Below are 21193 nucleotides of genomic sequence, written 5' to 3'. Positions count from 1 at the left end.
AGCTACTATAAAAAGAAAAACTGCTTTGGATCTCTTGGCCGCCCATCCTCCGGCTTTTCCATCACTCTGTCCTTTTTCTGCAGCAGAGAACTGACCAGGGCTCCCCGTCATGTCCGTTCCTCACCCCAGGACTGCTTTCTCAGGGAAAGTCACACGTTGTCCTCTCTACCTTCCGCTCATATTCAATCTATTCCCACATCTTATCAATGTTGCCACTAAACACTAAAATCCATCCATCTCTACCTTAGTCCAAGCTATAATACTGACACATTCAGATCTCCTACTGCCATCCTACCCTCCATGCTACCAATCACACACCAGCCAAGGCAATTCCCTTAAGATGTGCACCAGATTTAACCACTCTCCAACTTCAAGCCCTTTCAACTTCTTCACTGATCTGAAGACAAAGACACAAAAACATGCAAAGATCCTCCCTGTCAATCTCGCTGTAGTCCATCTCATAAGCTCTCTGTGCCTTCTGAGATGGTCAGTTTCCCCATACTCTCTCCCTGAAGCCTACATTTGCTTCCCTTCTCCTTTAGGAAATACTCTTCCCCACAAAACCTCCCTGCAGTGTGGCTCAAATGTTAATGTTAAAATCTATATTATTTCCTTGGAAACTCTTTCTCTGATCCTCAAGACCTGGTCATACAGCCTTTCTTGCCTTCCTCACACTTTTAGGGATTTATAACCAAATGCTTGCTTATTTGTGTCACCCAAGTGATTAATGTTGATATACTCATCTAAATCACAAACTTCATGCCATTTAGTTCTCAACCTGTATTAGGCAACTTTTTCCTCCCTGAGACACAATATCAGACACATACACCTGAAAGCAGAAGAGGTTTAATGCGCTTCTTGGTTTGGAGAGACTCAGTCCATGGTCAGCTGGCTCCAAGGCAGATTAATCACGGTGGAAGGATGTGGTGGAAGGAAAGCTCAATGCATGGCAGCCAGGAAGCAGAGTAGGGAAACAGTTCACAGAGGAAGGTGCCGAGGGCCACATATAATACCCAAAGTCATGCCTCCATGACCCACCTAGACACACTCAAATGTGCTTTACTAATCCCGTGAGTCTTTCTTAAGTCAATCACTTTGACACAATTAAGATTAACCATCATCCCACCTTAGCTCAAGTCCCAATTAGCGTCTCCCACATTAGAGGTGGCCCACAGGCATATCCTGTACCCATATCCTGAGTAGGGAGGAGGGAGCTGGACAACTCACCGCACTCATGAGCGAGTCCAAGACGCTGACAGCAAATGCTGTTCCGCATGCAAAGGGCTGTGTGAGGTACAGTTCTGTGTCGGGGTCATCATCATCGTCTTGGTCCAAAAACTGAACATTAGTATCATTCACTGGAAAGAGCGTAAAATAAAAATTAGCATCAAAGACCATACACAGGCAGAGAAGCCATAGAAAGACCAGATGACTGGTTTAGAAACACTGACGTTACTACAAAGGAAACAAAAGCATGGGGAAGATGTTGATAAATCTTCGGATTGGGGGCAGTGGGACTCAATGGACTGCTCCTATGGGACTGTTTAAACTTCTGAGACCTGGAGAGCAATGCTGTCAAGCAGACTTGCCCCATGGCAGGCTGCTGAAGGACTAGTAGACAGCACTGGCCCGTCCTTTGGTATAGTTTCAGAATCGTGACTGAAAAACACTTTGGAGCATTTTTTGGTAGCCAAGTCCTTTGAGAGATGGACAAATTTCAGTGACAAGCAGCCATGCTGGAATGGTAAGTTGAGCCATAAAGAAAAGTAAGCGATTTATTCAAAGGAAAGAGCAACGGACAGAAGCACAGCAAAGGTATTGCAAGGAAAACACCCACAGGCACGACCCACACCTACCCTGCATGCTGCCTGATATCCTTGGCCCCTGAATCCACCCCACAGGGCCTGCTGACAACTCAGGAACCTCCAAATGCAGTGGAGCCCTCGCTGTCTCTGGCAGCACACTGACAAGGACTCTCTGCATTCTGAGTTGCAAGGCTACACCCACGCTTTCCCTTTCTCTTTCTAAACAGTTCAGTCTTCTCTGTGCTTCTGCTCAAGCAGACACAGCCCTGGATGCTGTATCTCATTTCCATGTGAGGATTCCTCAAGGGCTCCTCTACACACACGTGCAGACTGATTAGTTGTGTCACTCAGATGTCTTTAACTTATTAAAAATTAAATGACAAATTAATTTCCATTCCCGTCTTGCCTTCAGAAATTATCACTTGTGCAGAGCAAGTAATAGAGGAAAAGTGGAGGGATGGCAGTGGGAAGAGGGGTACTTGTGATTTCTGGAATAATTAGAGTGCTTTTAGAAGGAGAACAGATGAGATTTCCCTTCTCTGTTTCTTTTCTAAATGTATCAGCTGCTAATTCTCTTTCCTAGAGTTATTGTTTTAATTTTTTGCAGTAACTTTTTCTACAACTTTTCCGTTTTGAAAAACCAAAACTTTTGTTTGTTTGTTGTATGAGGCAGAATAAATGATAATACAATAAAAGGCTAAGCATGGAATTATTTTTAAGTGACACTATCTCTTCTCCCTGCAGGAAGACTCTCACAGGGGAAAATCATTGCTCCGTTTTTCCAAGGCCATCCTGTTGGGTCCCTATTGTCTCAGCAGCCTGTGAATTGGAGGCTATTGGAAGAAAGTCCAAAATCCAGGTTCTGACAACTGCGCTTTGAGTCCAGACACTGCTACCAATTTTCTTGAACAAAGCATTTTCTGATCCTAAACCTAGGTTCCCTCTTTAAAAATGGAGAAATTAAGGCAGTCCTCTCAAAAAGTTGTCTGCAGGCTCGTATATGATCATGCCTAGTGAGTCTGGCCCAGCATGTGGATCATGCTGTGCACTAGATAAAAGGAGGCTATTACCGGGATTACCTTTGTGACACTAAATGTCTATCAATCCATATGTTATGAAAATACCCAGCTTCCCTCTGCCTCTCTCAGAAACACTGTTATGAATCCCTCAAATGGTAGTTTTTTCTCACTTTCTTCTGTCTTATTAAATTAAGTTTGGACTAAAGGTACCTCCATAAATATTTTAAGTTTGGCCCAAATGTGTCTCCATCTACAGTGCACTATAACCTAACTTGATGGGTTAAACAAGCTATAATGTCCTCCTATAACAAGTAGCTGAGTCTCAGCCAATCACAAGTGAAACACTGCTCCAACCAGGTCCACATAAGACAGGTATGACCTGTCACCAATCAGAGTGACTCAGTACTTCCCCCCTTCCATTTTCTCTGTCATTTCTTTTTTTCTAACCACTACTATGATCTGACCACCTGGTGGCTTCTAGCATTCTGAATCATTTTATCCTGGGCTGTTGCCCCATTCCAGAATCACAAATGAAGCAATCAAGAAAACTAGGATCAATATAATTTAGACTTCTAAAAATTTATGTTATTAGAGTTTCTGCTTTGTTCATCACAAAATGTAAGCTGAAGACCATGTGCAGTGCATTTTTAATAGCTACTAACACCACCTGGTGGCTTCTAGCATTCTGAATCATTTTATCCTGGGCTGTTGCCCCATTCCAGAATCACAAATGAAGCAATCAAGAAAACTAGGATCAATATAATTTAGACTTCTAAAAATTTATGTTATTAGAGTTTCTGCTTTGTTCATCACAAAATGTAAGCTGAAGACCATGTGCAGTGCATTTTTAATAGCTACTAACACTAGGGAAGGGATGGCATCATACCTAGAGGAAAAGTGGCTCCAAGTAGGAGAAAGGACTCCAGATCTTCATTGATGAGGAAGGTGGATCATTGGAAAAGAACTCCAAGGCCCTAGCCAGGGTTCAGTGAAAACCTTATATACTGTTCTGGACTGCCAGTCTCAGGAGAACAGCCAGCACTACTGAATGCCTACCTCACAGAACGGCAATTACGTCGGTTCTAAGAAGTGACAAAAACATCACCCCAGAATGTATGCGGGTAAATACAATTGAGAAAAAGTGGCTTAAATGCCTTTAAACAAAATTCTTTCTTGTGGAACTTTTAGGAATGTTTGCCATGCTAACATGGACTGGAAGTCTCCAGGTAGATGAAGACTGCAACATACTACACAGTTTAAAAAACTTATTTGGCCTTGGTTCTATCTTTTCAAGGGCCATTTGATGGCTCAGTATAATGTAGCACACATCTCAGAATGGTCAGGTAAATAGTAAACATTTGTGGGGGGTGATATGGGAGATGCAGTTAGAGGAGGGTTACTAGAGAAACAGGGTGCCAGGCTAAAGACTGGGGTAATTTGAGCCAAGGGAGGCTTAGAGAACACAGAAGAATGGAGCTTCAGGATAGTCAGTTATGCTCACTGAACACCTGAGTTGTCACCTTAGATTTGGGGCACCAAGCATTTTCTTTCCTCTTGCACTGATCACAAATCAGGATTTCCTAGTTAGTTAGCATAGGAATTCCAAATAGAAAAAGAAATTCTTGGCACAGGATGCTTTTGCAGGCTACTGTTGGTTTCTGGGGTGGAGATGTTTGGATGAATTTCCTGTCAGAGGTCTGGTCCACATGAACTGCTTGAGTCTCTTACAGCCCTGTGGCTCTGACAAGAGCAAACTCGAAACCTAGGCTTCCTGTCAACCACACTAAACACAAAAGAGACACCACTTCTATGGATAGAAACAGAAAACAGTGTGATACTTCTTGACCTGAGTGAATTCATGCTGATAGATAGCTACGTCTACAATAATGCAGTGCTGAATGATGGACAATTTATTCCTTAGTTTCTAGACACCTCACAAGCAAGATTAGTGTGTTAAAAGCATGCTCTCTTTTGAAATATACTTTTGGGCCAAGAAAATGGAGTGCTCGTTTCATTTTTTGAGTCATTCAAAAGCAAGGTGCCTCCTACCTCTCTAGCTATGGCTGAGTCAAGCTGCACTTTCACTATCTCTACTTAGAAGATCAATCCCCAGTGCTGAGACCTGCTGCTGATAGGTGCCCTTCATGGGGTTATTAACCAAGTCAGGGGAAGCTACGAAAGGCTCCAACAAATGCAGTCATGACCGGGAGGCCTTTATCTTGCAGATGAATCCACTATAAACCTCCCAGAGAGGGCTCTGGGCAGGGAGGTGGAAGTCAGAGTGCAGGGCTGCTAACCTCCTCTGCTGTACCCTTCTGGAAATCTGGCTTTAGTAAGAAAGGGTTCCCCTAGGAACGAGCTGCTTTTATGGCTTCAGAACCAGAGCTTCTGAGAAAGGGCCTAGTAGAGGGAAAAAAGGCAAATAAAGTCAGAATAAAGGAAAATAAACAGCTGGAGGGAAGGCACCTTCTTAGATTTCTTATCTTAAAATTTTTATATTTCTCCTTTGACTTCCTCTGAGAGCTGTGAAGACATGTCAGTCAAACTGACAGCGCACTGGAAGAGAGAACATAGGGAGAAGGCGGGGGAGCAGGGGCATGAGTGAAAAAAAAAAAGGCTTGGGCCACAGAAAATGAATTAGAGCAAAGATGCTTTGGAAACAACTGCCGGGTCAGATGGGTGTGATCAAAGGTTTACTGATGCTGTGTGGGGAAAAAAATCATTAAGAAAGGCCAGAACAAGACAGTCGATTCCAACTAGAGCCACAAATAAAACACATTCAAAGCAGTGCCATGGGGGAGCCTTTCTGTTACAGCCGGTGAAATAAACAACAAGCCAATGAGAGTTGGAAACACCAAGAACAGAACAAAAGGAAATACTGATGTCAAGGAAAACAGTACTTCTTACCCAGTTCAGTTATCATTAGAATGTGCGTCCCACTGTTTTTTTCCTGATTGACAGATACCAAAGGCAACTTGCCCGGTTTAGCTAATTGGATACAGCATTTAAGGGTTAGGGAAAGGGAGTGGAGGAAAGCACAGAAAAAGAAAACAGTGAGGGAATAGGAAACAATGCTAAAGTTTAGGCACCCTTAGGAAGTTTGCATTTGTCTTGGGGGAAGAGCACTCAGGCATTTTGTAAATTCACAAATGACAGCAGGGGTGTGGGAGGTGCTGTGGACAGGTGAGAAACTGGATTCATTGGCCAGTAAGTATGAAACTCACAAACCCATCACTTTTGGACCAGAGTGGCCAATTGCTGAAAATGGCTTTTGGCTGAGAAGTTCATCTCAGTTCATCATTTTAGGATAGGCTACGTGCAAAGTTGCTCCACATTAGACCCATGCGACCAACCAGTTCTCAAAGTGGATTTGGATTAGACCTGAAGTTTTGTATATCAGCAGAGGGCCTAGATAACAGGAACTCTCAAGAGGTGCTCCCAGTGAAAAGTCACTAGAAAGAATCCAGGACCTATACCTTTCCTCCTTTCTTCCTCTTTCCCAAATATATGCTCCAGTTTCAAAGCCATTATCTCATGCTCCTTTGAAAACAGTGATCAGCATTAAGGAAACTGTCTATTCATCCCAGAGGAAAGATAGATCAGTTTTTCCTTCAGGTAATGTGCCGGGTTACCTGTATCTGTCTGCAACCTTCCCAAACAAACCCAACTACAGCCCAGGAGATTGAAAAGGCTAAGTAACAGGCCAAACTCTCATATCCTACACGATCTAGAAGACCCCTCAGAAGTGACAGTGAGCCCTACCTAGTTCAGTGATGATGGGGATGTTCACCCCCGTCGTGATGGATGGCTGGCGTAACATCCCATGTACTGGGCTGTTATCTGGAGAGGATCTATCCATTCCTGGAGGTGTGAATCCTAGTGAGAAGGAAAGAAAGGAGGGATAAAATTAAAGAAGTGAAAAATTTGGAAATAATGAGTACAGTCCACGCAACTCAAAAAAATGTAGTTATGCATTATGTACAGATCAACCAATAAGATTTCCAAGATAAAGTCTGACGAGGCATTTTTTTCCCAAGGATGAAGTAGGAAACTATTGCAAATAATGCTAACTCACTTTGGTAGTTCCCTAAAAATCCAGACGACACCAATTATTTATCTTGCTTACAGATTTTGATTCCCCTCTCCATCCCAGCACACAGGAGGACTTATCTCTGTGTTCCCTTGGAGTTAGACTAGACTAAATGACATATGAAATGATCTGGCCCATGAAAAGTGAACAGAACAATGACTATCGCTTCTAGTACAAATACTTGACTCACTGTTTTTCCCTTATCGAGCCATGGCAACTGGAGGAACACTGAGTACTGTGGAGATGAAGCCAGGTCAGAAGGCCAGGGTAGTTACCCATAACTTCAAAACATTCTGTCCAAGTAAAACTAAAGCTGCCTTGCTTTAAGCCACTGAGATTTGTCCGTCTGTGGTTATTACCACACCATAACCTAACCTTTACTAACTGCTACTTTGATCACTGATCCTTTTGCCAATGAGTGGGGCTCTCTGGCTAATGGGATGTGGGGTGAAATCTACTTGGGGCCTTTTAGGAATTTCTGCCTTCTCTTAAAAGAAGCACATAGGAAGAGATTCTCTCTTAATCTTCTGGTTAAGCATGGCTGCCTATAGCATGTGGATCAGTGGCCACTATACTGCAAGTGAGATGAACACTACCAAATATAAAAATATCCCCTGATAAAGTGGTTGAATTAAGTAACAGAAAGAACTATCCTAGAGTTTCTGAGGAAAACATCCTGGAACCACCCTCTCTTGGGATTCTTAATATGAGATTTTATGCATAAATTCACTCACACACATGCATGCAACATTACACTTACACACATACACAATATAATACTTTTGTTTAAGCTCTATTGAAAAGGAATTTCCTCTATTTGCTGTAAAATAATCTTGATTGATGTATATGCCACTATCTTAGAGTGACTCCCTTGAGCATCTTGTTGTGTCCAACAGAGACATGTGGTCCAAGAAAGCTGAAAAGTGGACAGCTTGGCTTGTGATCTTGCACTTCGGGCTTCTTTGGGTCTCAGGAGCCAAGCCCTCTGTATCTGTTGGGATAAGCTTGGATCACTCAGAGCTTTAAATTCAGTTAGTTAAGAGTGAGAGTGAGGAATTGTCCCAGTTATGTCCAGTGGAGGCTTCTTTAGGAAGACGCACAGAGATGCAGGCTCATGAGAAACTTACTTGCCACACGTTCAGTTGGTGGAAATTAACTTTTCCAAATGAAGGATATGACAAGTGGAGCTGGAACTCTCAGCAACACGGTGGCTGTGAAGCTCCATATGCTCCCCCGCCACGGAGGACAGGCAGGTGTTCAGTTACTTTGGTTTCTCCTCCTCGCCCTCAGTGCGTTGCTACATGGGCTTATCAATGAATTAGGGTTTTATAAATACAAAGTCACTTGCTAGTTTTCCAAGGGCAAAATTCTAAGCAGATAGTGTGGCCAGATTCCTGACTCACTCTCCAGGAGTGTGACAAGATGGAGCCAACTCTGCCATTTTGGCTACGTGTGAATCAGGAATGAAATGACAGGTGCTAAATAATTGCCTGTTGTTTGGGAGGCACTTAATGCATGAAATGCCAGAAAAATATAAAAACATGTCTTATTTTCTGTTCTCTTGTGTATATATTTCCTATCAAGTGCCACAGTTTCAGGAAGAGAGTTCTACTTATTACTGATTCCTTGATGGCATTTAATTTTACTCTTCCTATTAACATACCGTGAACAAGGTAAGTCATTTCGAATGGCATAGCAATAATCCATCTCCCTAAACTTTGGAAGGGGTGTTTTTTGGCCAACCACATAACCAAAAACATGCATTTTAAATTCTGACTGTTTTCTTCCCCTGGAAGAGTGAAGGGGAAAACTAAACTGTTTTCATCAGAAGTTTCACTCAAAGGCATGAAAAACTGCAAGTGACAGCTGTGCAGATTCAGTGGATGTGATGTTTTTGAATTTCTTCAACTTGACAAGTAAACACCTTAAATCGGTAATGCTATATGCATAATACATAGCCTGTATTTTGACATCCATCATCGAATGCTGACTTGAGAAAATACAGGTTTGTACGTCAAGGAATAGCACCCATAAAGCAGGGAGAAATGCAGGTCCCACGGCATTAGGAAAACTGTATTTCATTACAGAACCTGCAACAAGCACAGCATCCTTTTATTTTATCTTATTTAAAGATTCCATTTTCAGCTGTGAAAAGACTCAATTCCTTTGCATGAAACCTTCGTTTAGAAATGACATGCTTACTTCATAGGTCTCTTTCATTTTGCTTTCATATTCCATTTTCCCTTTCAGTCACCAAGCTTGGTCCCATTACCATTTGCAAATGACAAACTATGGTGGGTGTCCAAAGGCACCTCTTCATCGGAGGTCTGTCTATCCATTTGCAAATGGTACCATTTGCAAATGACAAACTATGGTGGGTGTCCAAAGGCACCTCTTCATCGGAGGTCTGTCTTTTCCCCATGCAGGACCCCAGAAGAGGATGCCTTTGTTGGCAAGAAAGCTTCAGCAATTATAATGTTTCTTCATATTTTGCTACCTCTAAAGAAAACATCAAGCAAAAACAGACTTCCTTTTTCCCTAGTGCAGGATTGTACTGAAGATGAATACAAATTTATTAGCATCATTTTTCTTAGGGTTCCAAATATGGAAAAACTATGGTCTAAGATGTCAGGCTGACCCAGATTCCCTAACTGACTTTGGAGAGAAGAGAAATCCAGATGCCCTCCCTCTAAAAGGATGAGGCAATCTATCCTTTAATGCCAAGGGATGGCTTCTTCCTCATCATCAGACTCAAGGTTGGCAAAAGGGCAGGTCTCAATGACTTCCCATCTTTTCTCACTGGCAGTAGAAAATATATACTTATGGTGCATTTTGAGTCTCCATGTGAGCACAATGGCACGTGGACTGTCCTCTAGGGATCTACAGTTAGGGAACAATGACAATGGGGAATGCTCCTTTATTGGTTAAACTAACACTCGGGAAACTAATTTTAGAAATATTTTCTGATTTTGCCAAAAGAGCATTTGCATTAGATAAGTCAAAAAAGAAGTCCTCGATCAGGAGAAGACCTAAGTTTAATTCTTCCACAGACCAAGCTTTTGCTGAAATGCATCCCTGGTTCTTCTGACGTGTCCCTGTTACTCTCTGTTGAGCAGGGCCATGGGAGGCCAGTGTTGAGCTAAAAATGGCTTCCAAAGACCACCTCACCTCCTGAAACTGAAGTCCTTTCCCACTCCAGTCTTTAGTGGTAGAAGTGATAGACATTTGTTATCTACTCATTTTCATCAGGCATAAGTGCCCGACCAGCACTATCTCATGCCAAGTATTTCGCACGGCGTGTAGAACTTTATGCCACAGGCTAGGTTTTCTATTTCTTCCAAATTGCAGGCTGTCTACAAAATAACTGGCGTACAGAGAAGAAAGAATGGAATCGTTCAGAGTGTAGGCTCGAAGTCAGATTCTTGAATTCAAATTCTGGCTCATCACCTCTCAGTCATGTAACTCCAACCACTGCTTCTGGTTCTTCATTTATAAACTAGAAGTATCTCCTATTTAGGGCAGCTGTAAGGCTACCATGAAATGCACAAAGCTCAGTGTGAAGTAAGTACTCCAAACTGCTGGCTGCCAATGTTAACATGTTATTAGGTACAAATAAATACGGGTGGGTAGATAGAACACCCATCACTATCCCTTTGCCATGGATAAAAAACTGAGGAAGATTTGGTAATTTAGATTTTTTTTCCTTCCCGCAAGGAAACATCTGGGGAAGTTAACAAGAGGGCAAAGGGCATTATGAATATGTTTTGGTAGAAATAATCAGCTCAGTCCTGAAATAAAATTCCAATTCAAAATATCTAGGGAAGAAGGATATGAATATGGGGAGAACTGGGATTCTCTTTAGGTATATGGAAAGTTATTGGGCAGCCATCATGAAGAAAGGTACTTATAGTAACTACAGAATATATCTAAAGCTTTCTGTTTTCTAGACTTATCTCCCACCTCCTTTAATTAGTTGGAAGCACAATTTTTGTTTTGTTTTAGTTTTGTTTGCTTGTTTGCTTCTTGGGTCCTGAAATGCATTCACTATTCTCTATGTTCTTTTCAAGCATTTGTGTTCTTGGCCATATGCAATCCTGTTATGTTCAGCTGAAGAAAATCAGTAGAGCATGATGTGCTTTTCATGATACTAGTTAGTCTAGAGACTGGCAGAGCTAAGCCTCAACCAGGGTAGTTAGGGGAAGATTAAATGAAATGTTCAGACAATGGTAATTCAATTACGTTGGCTTGGAATGAAAGAGTTCAACACAAACACTTGGTCTATCCTGAGAAGTACTAGGAGACAAGCTACAGGAATAATATAAGATCACCAAGGCTTCTTTATTATTAATTATTTTAGATGATCCCTGTATGCATGCATCATATGGTTATAAGTAGAGCAATGGCTCAAATAAGCTCTCCCAGAGGGGGAATGCTAGAAAGGTCCAGGGCAATGGAAACATAAGTGCCATAGAAAATGACAAAGGTTCCATGTCATGGTCCATATGGAGCTCAGAGCAAAAGCAAGGATGCTCCAGAGCTAGACTGATTAGGATCACTGAAAATGAAGAACTGGCACTAAAATAGGGCCTGGAGGGAAAAATAACAGTCAAGATTTATTGAGTGCTTCCTATGTACTGAACTGTATACATGCAACAACTTTAGTTGTACAAACCATCCTAAGTAGATGTTACTACTTTACAGATGAGGAAACTGAAGCACAGAGAAGGATGGGGCTCTTGCCCAGGGGCACATAGCTAGTCCGCAGATCGCAGATTTGAACCCAACCAAACTAGTTCCAAATCTCCTCTAAACCATCATTCATACTGCTTTGTATTCTGTACCAGACTAAAGGTTCTTCATAGGCTACCTCATTTATGTCTCATAATAACTTTGTAAATTGAGGCACTGTCAATATTTCCATTTCATAGAAAAGGAAAATAAGATACAGAACCATCAAGTAGCTTTCCAAGCAAAGGCAGTTAGTTGAGTTGCAGATCTGGAAGCCACAGCCAAGCAGTTTGACTGAGGGGCCACAGATCATCACACTTCACTTGCTCCAGGCCCTATTTGTATCACAGTCTCTCCTTTCTCTGGAAAGAAGAAAGTTTGACACCCGAGCCAGTCTTACTTTTTATTGTTTTCACTTTTAAACAATAGCAGACAACAACTGGGACCCATTGTAGTTAGGCTTAACTCACTTTAGTATGGCAGCATGCACAACTCAGTACATATAATAAATGCTTTATTACAGTACCTTTCCATGGGGGAAACACAAAGTACTTTCTAAATCATCCCTAGTTAAATCCCCAAGCCTTTTCAGGGAGAGAGGGAGATGGAAATTCGTATCAATCACCTTCCCTAGACTAGGTGGAGAAATGAAAGAAGTGCTTCCCCCACCCCCATAGATTGAACAAAAAGGAATTGGCTGAAATGGTGAGTCAAATTATCTTTTATTGTGTGCATATAAATGATGGTTAGAAATCCATATGCTATGCTAAACTAGGGAAATAAATTAGGCCCAGTCATCTAGGTTTGCTGAGACAGGTATTCAATATGAAGTTGTAAAAGGGAAAGATCATCGTTAAAAATGATCTATAAAGACGTGTTAAAATCAAGAGAAACATTTCATATTACATCATATAGAAGATGAATTAAATTTCCTGCCAATGCCAGGAAAAAAAAAATCCCAAAGCCAAATGTCAGATAAAGTGAAGATCAATAAAAATATTTTGATAAGTAAATGCAACAATGCTATTTAACACATGATTGGCAACTGCTGAAACATAAATTATCCAAATTTCCCATCGCTGCTTATGGGAAAATTATGCAGATTAGAACTTGATTAGGCTTATATCATGAGACTCAATTTGGACTTTTAATCTATTAAGCTCCAATAAATGAGGCATCTGAATAGCTCCCCTGAGCAACTACAGTAATAACCACAGCAGTCATTTCTGCAGTATGTATTCCAACAAATTCTTCAGCAGCTCAAGTAAAGAACGTTCCGTGGATAGAAGCACAACTGCTTTCTAATTTAGAGGGAGAAATCCACGCACACAGGGTTGGTTCGGGAAAGAGACTCAGAAAGATACAAGAAAAATCTGGTCAAAGGACAAAAACCTAAGTTTAACCTTGTAATACTTTTTTTTTTTTTTTTTTTTTTTTTAAGCTGTTTGCAAAAGCATCCCACAAAGTCAGAGTCCGGGATAAGGATAATAAACTGACCATGTTTATTAAGTAAGCGAGCCATCATTTACCAAGGTGGCAGGTTCTCCTGACACTGCTTGAAGGCTACTGAAACTGATCACTTTCCCCTGTTATCAAGGCTGAGGAGGGAAGGGGAAACTCCTGCCAGTTTGGGGCTGTGTGGTTATCTGCTTTATGGTGAAAAACTCCTGAGGTTGGTAGAAGGCTGGAGCTGCCTAGAGCATAAAGACAGAGCTTGGAAATCGTATAAATAGACAATATTCATGAAATACCATTTTGCCAGATACTGTATGAAATACTCTATGACTCTTCTACCAATAATTCTATGTTAAAGATACAAAAGCTTTGGAAATCTTTTAATCGGCTCATCCATTTTATTGATGAAGAAACAGAGGCTCAGGTAGGAGAAGTTTTTGGGTCCAAGATGGTAAAACCAGTTAGGAGCAGAACTAGGATAACTGCTATTTGCTGTTATCAGTTCTCTTTCAACTCATCCATACACGGAACCCATTCTAGAGTGCATGATGAGATTGAGGGGACAATATTATCCCTATGCTGGACACAGAAGTGGCAACATGAAACTGGGAGTCTCACTTCTCAAGACCAGCAAGAGGGCCTTCCATCATGACATCATGGCCTCCTCATGACCCCAGCCAACTGGTGTTCCTCCAGGACCACAGTAAAAGACATTGAAAGGATGTGGATTCAAAGCCATAAGGCGATCAGTAGTAGGAAATGATTTCCATTCCGCCAGATACAGAGAGAATGAAAACAGGGCAAGTGAATCTGGAGGTGAAGAAAATAAGGCATATGTCTGACTTTGTGGAAATTTCTGGACCCAAATGTGCCTGAAGTCAGAAGCAACCTATAACCCTAGTTATATGACCTTCATATTTAAGCCTTTTTGTGTTGGGTTTCTATATTTACACTCAAAGCCCTCCACTAGGACAGTAATTGAGAAAGTTCTCTTCTTGGTGCAATGGTTGGTACGTGTTTGATTTTTCTACTGAAACATGACCGGTCCTCATTCAAGGTTCCCCACTTGCTAGTGACTAGTTGCTAATACCAGGCCCCCATTTATTTCTATTTACAGTAAGTCATATTGACATTTTAATGACTTTTCTTTTCTAGAGACTGTATTTGATTAGCACCTTTGGAGCTGGCCCCACCCATGGCATAAAATGCCTCATTTTCTTTAGAGGGAGCATTTTGGGCCTGACCCAAATCAAAGCAAATGAAACCAGAGAAGCAAAAATTCTCTACAGCTATTGGCCTTGTGAGATATATTCAGCACTTAGACAAATCTCCACACATGAAACAAATCTATTTCCAGGAGTCATCTATGCAAGCAGAGAGTCTATTTCCTTAGCTTTAAATAACTTACAGTCTAATATTTGTGTCTCCATTTGGTTAATGGAAGAAATGAAGTAAAGAAGGAAAACCACAAAGCTAGTCACATATTAAATACAACTATAACCACAGAGTTGAAAAGAAACCCAATATTCATTTGGGTTAATGTCTTCATCTGCCTAAGAGTTCATGGTGTCACTGTACATTTTTCACAATTTCTCAAATGACTTTTACTTCCTCAATTCATCTTACAACTTAAAAATAAGACATACTTTCTTCTTTAAATATAAATAAGTCAAAGCTAATAAAATGACTTAAAATTCTACCTACCCTTTATTTCACTTCTAAAAAATATACAAATACAGCCATAATTTCCTTACACTAATGATTTGGCTATAATACTTTTCATTCATCATTATTAAGTAACAAGCTAAAAACATGAATGACAAATTATAGAAACTTGATTATATTAAGTATGTGTACACTAAAAAAATTGCATGAAAGTATTTAATGACATAAAAAATGATGTATGATCCATAAAGGTAAAAGTATTCATATCTATGGAAATATGACTAATATGTCAATTTTTCTTATGCCTGAGTAGTAATTTTATAAAAAATGAATATTTTTCTTCATTTTGCTTAAGTGAGCTTCTAAATTTTCTGAAGTAAGTATTCTTTGTACAATAAGAAATAGCTTGGGGCCACGGATTCAGCTCAGATGTTCAGTGGCCTGCCTCGCAAGTGCAAGGACCCAAGTTCAATCCCCGGTAAAAAAAAAAAAAAAAAGAAAGAAAGAAATAGCTTAAAATTAATAAAAGAAAAACTGAAACGTCAAAACCTTGTGTGATCTATATGGGCTGCGAGCAGCTGGTGACATGGTAGATAGGCATGGCTTATGTTTGTGTGCTACTGGGGATTGAACTTGGGACCCTGCACTTGCGAGGCAGGTGGCAGAACCACTGAGCTAAATTCCCAGCTTATGGCTATGTACGGACCCAAAGGGGCATTTTGATCAATGGAAGCCCTTAGGAAAGATCTGACTAAGTCAAGGTTAGAGAATAAAGGGGCTTTAGATGAAACAGGGCCCAATGAGAGTTTTCAGAGTTTCTGGGTCTCCATTGTTTCACCCTCCCATCAATTTATAAGAGCTACTCAGTCTCAGAGCAGAGACCACACAGCCCTCAGTAGCTGTCAGGCGTCCATGAAAAGCCATAGAACTCCATGCATACAGTTGCAGGAAGGGACAGTCAGATCTGGCTTCCAGGACAGAAGATGAGTGGCACCTGCTGACTCATGCCCTTTCTCCTGCCTATCCACTTCTGAAATGCTGTGCACTTCCCTCTGTCCCCAGCTCCTCACCCTTTTATCACCTCTTGCAGGAAGTCTGCCTTGACTACCATCCCTCCCTGCATTTAGTTTTTTCACACCAATGTCTTCCTCTGCACTCTTCTATTTCTTTCACTTACTACTAGTTACACACTAATTACTACATACTAATGTTTAAATGTTCTTAAGCATCTTGCATTTTATTTCTTCTTGATCTTTATAAACCAAATAGATTCTTCCTTTCAATATGGTGGTGACTGGACTTTTTTGTTATTATTTATTTTTAATTCCTAGTCTGGGACCCTACTTCTTTCTGCCACCAAAAAATGACAAAGGGTATTTTGCCACTTAGCAAAGATCTCCTCTTTCATGCTGGATCACATATCCAGTAAACCAAAGGTTTTCTATGCCAAGGAACACACAGATGTATACATTGCAAGACAGTGATATGAGGTGGATACTAATAAAACACACAGAAATCCCCCCTTGTACTGCCAAGACTATATACCATTTTGTTTCCATTACATCAATTTTTTTCTCCCCATTTTGTGAGCATTAATCAAAGAAATGCAAAGAGCTCATTAAAATGATAGATTGACTGAAAATGTAACCACCTTTTCATTATAAACAGTTCCTTTATGTTCTCAGTGTGATGGGCTTTGGTTTTCAGCATTTGTCATGTAGTTCAAATGTCCTTTTTCATTTAAAACACCAAATGCCAAATGGTCCCCAGTTTTTTGGTTTAGTCTGAACCAATGGCCAGTGTAGCAAAACCCAGAGTTACAAAATTACAAGGAAACTAAAATATCCATATTTTAAGCACACAGAAAATTAAGTAGGTGTAAAAGATGGATTTGCCAAGTGATCCAAGGCATTGCCATGCAATTCAGGAAAAACAGAATCCCACCACTGACGACTTCCAGCCAGCTGTCTCTGAATATCCTGGAAACAGAATGCTTGGCACAGGAGAATGACCCATGTTCCAAACATCTGACAAGTACTTTAAGCTAGGCATGATGGTACACGCCTAAAATCCCAGCACTTTGAGAGACTGAAGCAGTAGGATCACAAGTTTGACCCCAGCCTGGACAACTTAACAACTTAGCCAGACCCTGTCTCAAAAATTTTTTTAAAAAGGGGCTAAGTGTGTAGCTTAGTATGAAGACCCCAGGTTCAATTCCCAGTTCCTAAAACTTAAAAAAAAAAAAAGGCATCTTAATTTTTAAAAGTGTCAGGATTTTCTGTATGGATATTTATGTTGGTGAATGCATAAAGTAATTGGGACCCTGGACTTGGGGTCAGGTACACTCATGGACATGCAATCATACACACGCACAAGATCCCAGTAGAAGAGTGCCTAATTGGTGTTAGTTTGGTGCTAAGCAACCCAATTACAGAATAACCAATGAAAATCCTTTGACCACATCCTAAAATGAGCCATCACATCATAGTTAGGAACTTGAACTCTGTCTATCGTCTCGAGTCCTGCCTTTTGCAGTCTCTAGTTTTTGATCTAGGACTATTTATAAAAATTTTGTTTCTCAGTTTCTTCATCTGTGAAAGGGAGGGGAAAAAATGTCATGGAGATCAAGCCAGTTAATAATAATACAAGTAAATGGTTTATAACACAGCTTGGCACACACTGCTCTATGAATACTAACATCTAACTCTTCCACAATGGGAAAAAGCCAGAGGCGTGAGTTTTAGCTCCCAGTCAATCCCTAACTCTCCCTGAGCATGTACAGGGATTTCAAACGTAACTCACATTTGGTTTCCATCGGTAACATGAGGCAAGTGCAATGTATGGATCCTTTCTGATCATGGCACATCACACATGGTATCAGAACCTTAGTGATTCTGGATTTGGTCAGCGGACATCCAGGAATGACTGCAGAGTTCTTCCTGGGGTAAGTTTTTAAGGAAGTTACATCTTCTGTATCAACAAACAGACTAATAATACATGCGTCACCCACTGAATATACCATACCATGTCTGACTGTCACATTGCGGCATGGCCTCACATTATCTTGGGAACTGCCCCTAAGTCACAACCCTCCCTCCATTCCTCCAGGAGCCTTGTATCACCTCACTTATTAACAACAGCGGTCCCTTGGCTGCTGTGCCATCATAGTCCTCAGTTTTTTCATCTATAAAATGGGGACAGCTCTAAAAGCCCTTTTAGCTCTGCAGCATGTCTCTTTTGTGACTCTAAAATTGTAAAGTAAGCGCCTACAGAAATTCACAGATAAGCTCCTTCAGAATAAACTAGCAAGGAGAATCAAAAGTATCCTTTCAGATGATTTCCCAAGCTCTAGCACAGACTCTGCCTTTCAATTCAGTTTTATTCCTTTGCTTGGCAGATGAAACTTCAGTGCCCAAACCAATGAGAAGAATGTACTTTTTCCAAAGTTGCTATAATGGCCAAAAAGGCCATAAATAACCATTTATTAAACAAACAGTATGGGCTAAAGGAAGAGAAACCACGGCAATTAGGCCCCCGAGGCCTACAAGCACAGTACATAATGGTAGGACTCCCATAAACCTGGTTGTATATTACCAGTCGTTCCATTTTCATGAAGTTATCTTCATAATCAAGATGTTCTACCAGCCACTGTGGTCTTTAGAACTATTTTTAATTTTAATTTAAAGAGCAATTAAAGAAAGACAATGGATACGTGGGATAATAAAGTAAGTGATTAGCAGCATGCAAATGACAAAGGCTTAATGATAATATGGTTCTAGTCTCCAAAGGGCTTGTTGAGAGAAAGCCCTTTCTACATGTGGTTGTTCAGCTAATGCGTCTCAACCCACAATTACAACATTGCTGACACCATTAACCAGTGAAACAACATCACTTCATGAAATCCTTGTTGCCTCATTAAAATGGAAGGGGTCAGGTAATTTACCAGCATTGTATGTCTAGTTTTGTTGTTGGTAATTAGCAAACATTACCCAGCATGGACTCCCACTGGGGGTGGAGAAACTTTGTAAAATATTAAAGAGGAAAGTCTTTATATTTCACTAGGAAATTGAAAAGAGGTGCAGTAATACTCTGCCTGTCACTTCCTGGCATATAGGAGAGGAAAGCCACTTGGAACACTTTCATTTAGAGAGAACTCTTGGGAAGTCACTGTCCAGATCAAGACAGCATTGTGTACTGACAAAGAAAGTCCTTCTCCTTGATTACAAAGGGGACCTGTAGGAGGGAGGGCAGGAAACTTGCAAACTTCATCCTTACTGTTCTGACTTGGGTTTTCTGAATTGATATGGAAAGGAGGAAAAGAGCTATAAAAAGTTTTCTCTTTGAAATGCTTTATGTCTTACGTAAGTGCCAGAATTGTTTATTCAAAATATATATATTATATATATATTTACTATAGATTGAGAAAATATATCCCAGAGCCCTGGCTTTCTGCCTCCCTGCTTCCTAATGAAAGTTTCCATACGTTTGAACCACCGGCCAGTGCTTACTGTGTTGTCAGGAAGCAGAATAGTATCTTATTCTTTAAATGGAACTTTTGGAACATAAAACACATTCCAATAAATGTGAACAGAAAATTATGAATTCATTAAACTACTTTGGTATCTTGTGCTATGTATAATATTTATATTCCGACTACTGTAAAATATGCTTTAATATCTTTAGGCAACTATAAGGACTTAAATATTTATAAAATGACTAAAGATAAAGTATGGCCCTCTTATTCCTACATACAGATGATGTAAGGCATGCAATCAAAGACAATAACAGTCTCTGCCCATTTGTCATCTTAAAGGAGCCGATCAACCCGCCATCCCTCGTGTGCCATCTACGTAAGAATTGTTGCCGACACAGGCGACTCCAGAGGAGTTTGAGCCTTAAAAACTACCTAGAGTGCTATACTTCACAGAAAACAGGGCTTTCTGAAAATGGAGACAAAACAATAAATTTGCAGGCAAAACAGCTCCAAGAGGGGCTTCAAAATACTGCGGCATTTATCTCTGGGACATGTGGGAATGGGAGGCATTTTGATTTAATATTTCATAAAACACAGGCAGTTGCTTCCTTGCGTGGTATATAATTAATGCTTATTGAAGAGTTTCCTTTTTCTTTTCCTTCCTCAGTATCCTAAATGCAAATAAATAAATAAACAAATAACACACCTACATAATAGGCAGAGCTTCCTTCTGAGATGTGGAAATCCCACCCTCTGCCAGGTAGTTCCAGTAAAAAGAAATCCACCATGAATTTATAACCATCTTGGGGGAGCTATCAAAATTAAGTTTGTAAATTAAGCATGAAACCTCAGTCTCAATGATCTCCTTATTTACCACCATTTCTTGCCTGTAGACCCGTGATATGATTGATTTTCAGAACTGTTCCATTTTCCATGCCGATTAGATGTTCAAAGAACAGCTTGTGCCCACCAGCTTTGATCTTACAGGTGAACATTTTCTTGGTTCAATTTCCCTGTTCCCTTGGGCTCAGGATGTATAAGGCTGGGAACCAGGTAGGATTTCATGCAGCCAAATTCTCTTTGCACTGTACCCTGCCTTTCCATGTCTACTGTTTGCTTTGTGAACTTCCCAACCATTGAATTTACAAGGCCACCTGGTGTTCAGAGAGGTCAGCTGTAGTGAACCAGTGGCCTTGCTATGAGGATCAGAATTAGTAATTCTGAGTAGAAGACTAGTCCTGGGCTTCACAGATTCCTACCCCTAGCTTCTGATTCAATTGCTATGGACTGTGGCTTAAAAGGTCCATTAAGACAATCTCATTGTGCAGCAAATACCACAGTTCATGAAACTTCCTGTTCACAAAGTACTCAATTTTCAAACAGTAGAATTGACAAAATTCTGCTTCCCCTCACAAATTGCACATTGGGTGACAAACATAACTCCCGCCATCTTCTCCACACAAACACAAACTTGGGCATCTTCCCCAAAATCATAAAACAAATTAAGTTTGTGAATCAAGAACCACTATACTAGTGGACCAGCTGAGACATAAATCCACCCATATATGGTCAGCTCATCTTTGAAAAGGGTGTCAAAAGCACACAATGGGGAAATGGCCAGTCTCTGCTATAAATGGTGCTGGGAAACTGGATAGCCACATGTAAAAGAATGAAGCTAAATCCTTCTCATAGATCATATACAAAAACTGACTTGAAATGGATTAAAGACTTGAATATAGGACATACTCTGTAAAACTCCTAGAAGAAAATATTTGATGTTAGTCTTCTCAGTGATTTTTTTTTTTTTGCTATGCGATTCAAAACACAAAACAACAAAAGCAAAAACAAAAATAGAACTATTTGAAACTGAAAAGCTTCAGCACAACAATGGAAACAATCAACAAAATAAAAAAGCAGTTTATAGAGTGAGAAAATATTTACTCACCAAATATCTGAA

At 40.4% G+C, this 21193-nt stretch overlaps 1 protein-coding gene across 37 annotated transcripts in view; it reads right to left on the bottom strand.

The window, feature by feature from the left end:
• The window catches only part of Kcnma1 (potassium calcium-activated channel subfamily M alpha 1), a 709412-nt gene that overhangs the window by 30974 nt on the left and 657245 nt on the right, over positions 1–21193 (bottom strand). For 20 of the 37 annotated variants that reach the window (XM_033766490.1, XM_033766491.1, XM_019205123.2 and 17 more), the window contains 2 exons: positions 6587–6700; positions 1228–1358 (listed from right to left, as the gene is read on the bottom strand). In XM_033766490.1, the coding sequence (XP_033622381.1) occupies positions 1228–1358; positions 6587–6700 (245 nt within the window). Of the gene's footprint in view, positions 1–1227; positions 1359–5731; positions 5813–6586; positions 6701–21193 lie in introns of all 37 variants that reach the window. The other 17 variants (XM_033766495.1, XM_010607512.2, XM_033766488.1 and 14 more) reach the window with 1 other exon arrangement.

Source organism: Fukomys damarensis, unplaced genomic scaffold, assembly GCF_012274545.1.
Source record: "Fukomys damarensis isolate Sample0158 unplaced genomic scaffold, DMR_v1.0_HiC HiC_scaffold_20, whole genome shotgun sequence".
In the NCBI taxonomy this organism is placed as follows: Eukaryota; Metazoa; Chordata; class Mammalia; order Rodentia; family Bathyergidae; genus Fukomys; species Fukomys damarensis.
Note: the sequence above shows the minus strand (reverse complement) of the source record. Positions and strands in the feature narration are given on the sequence as shown.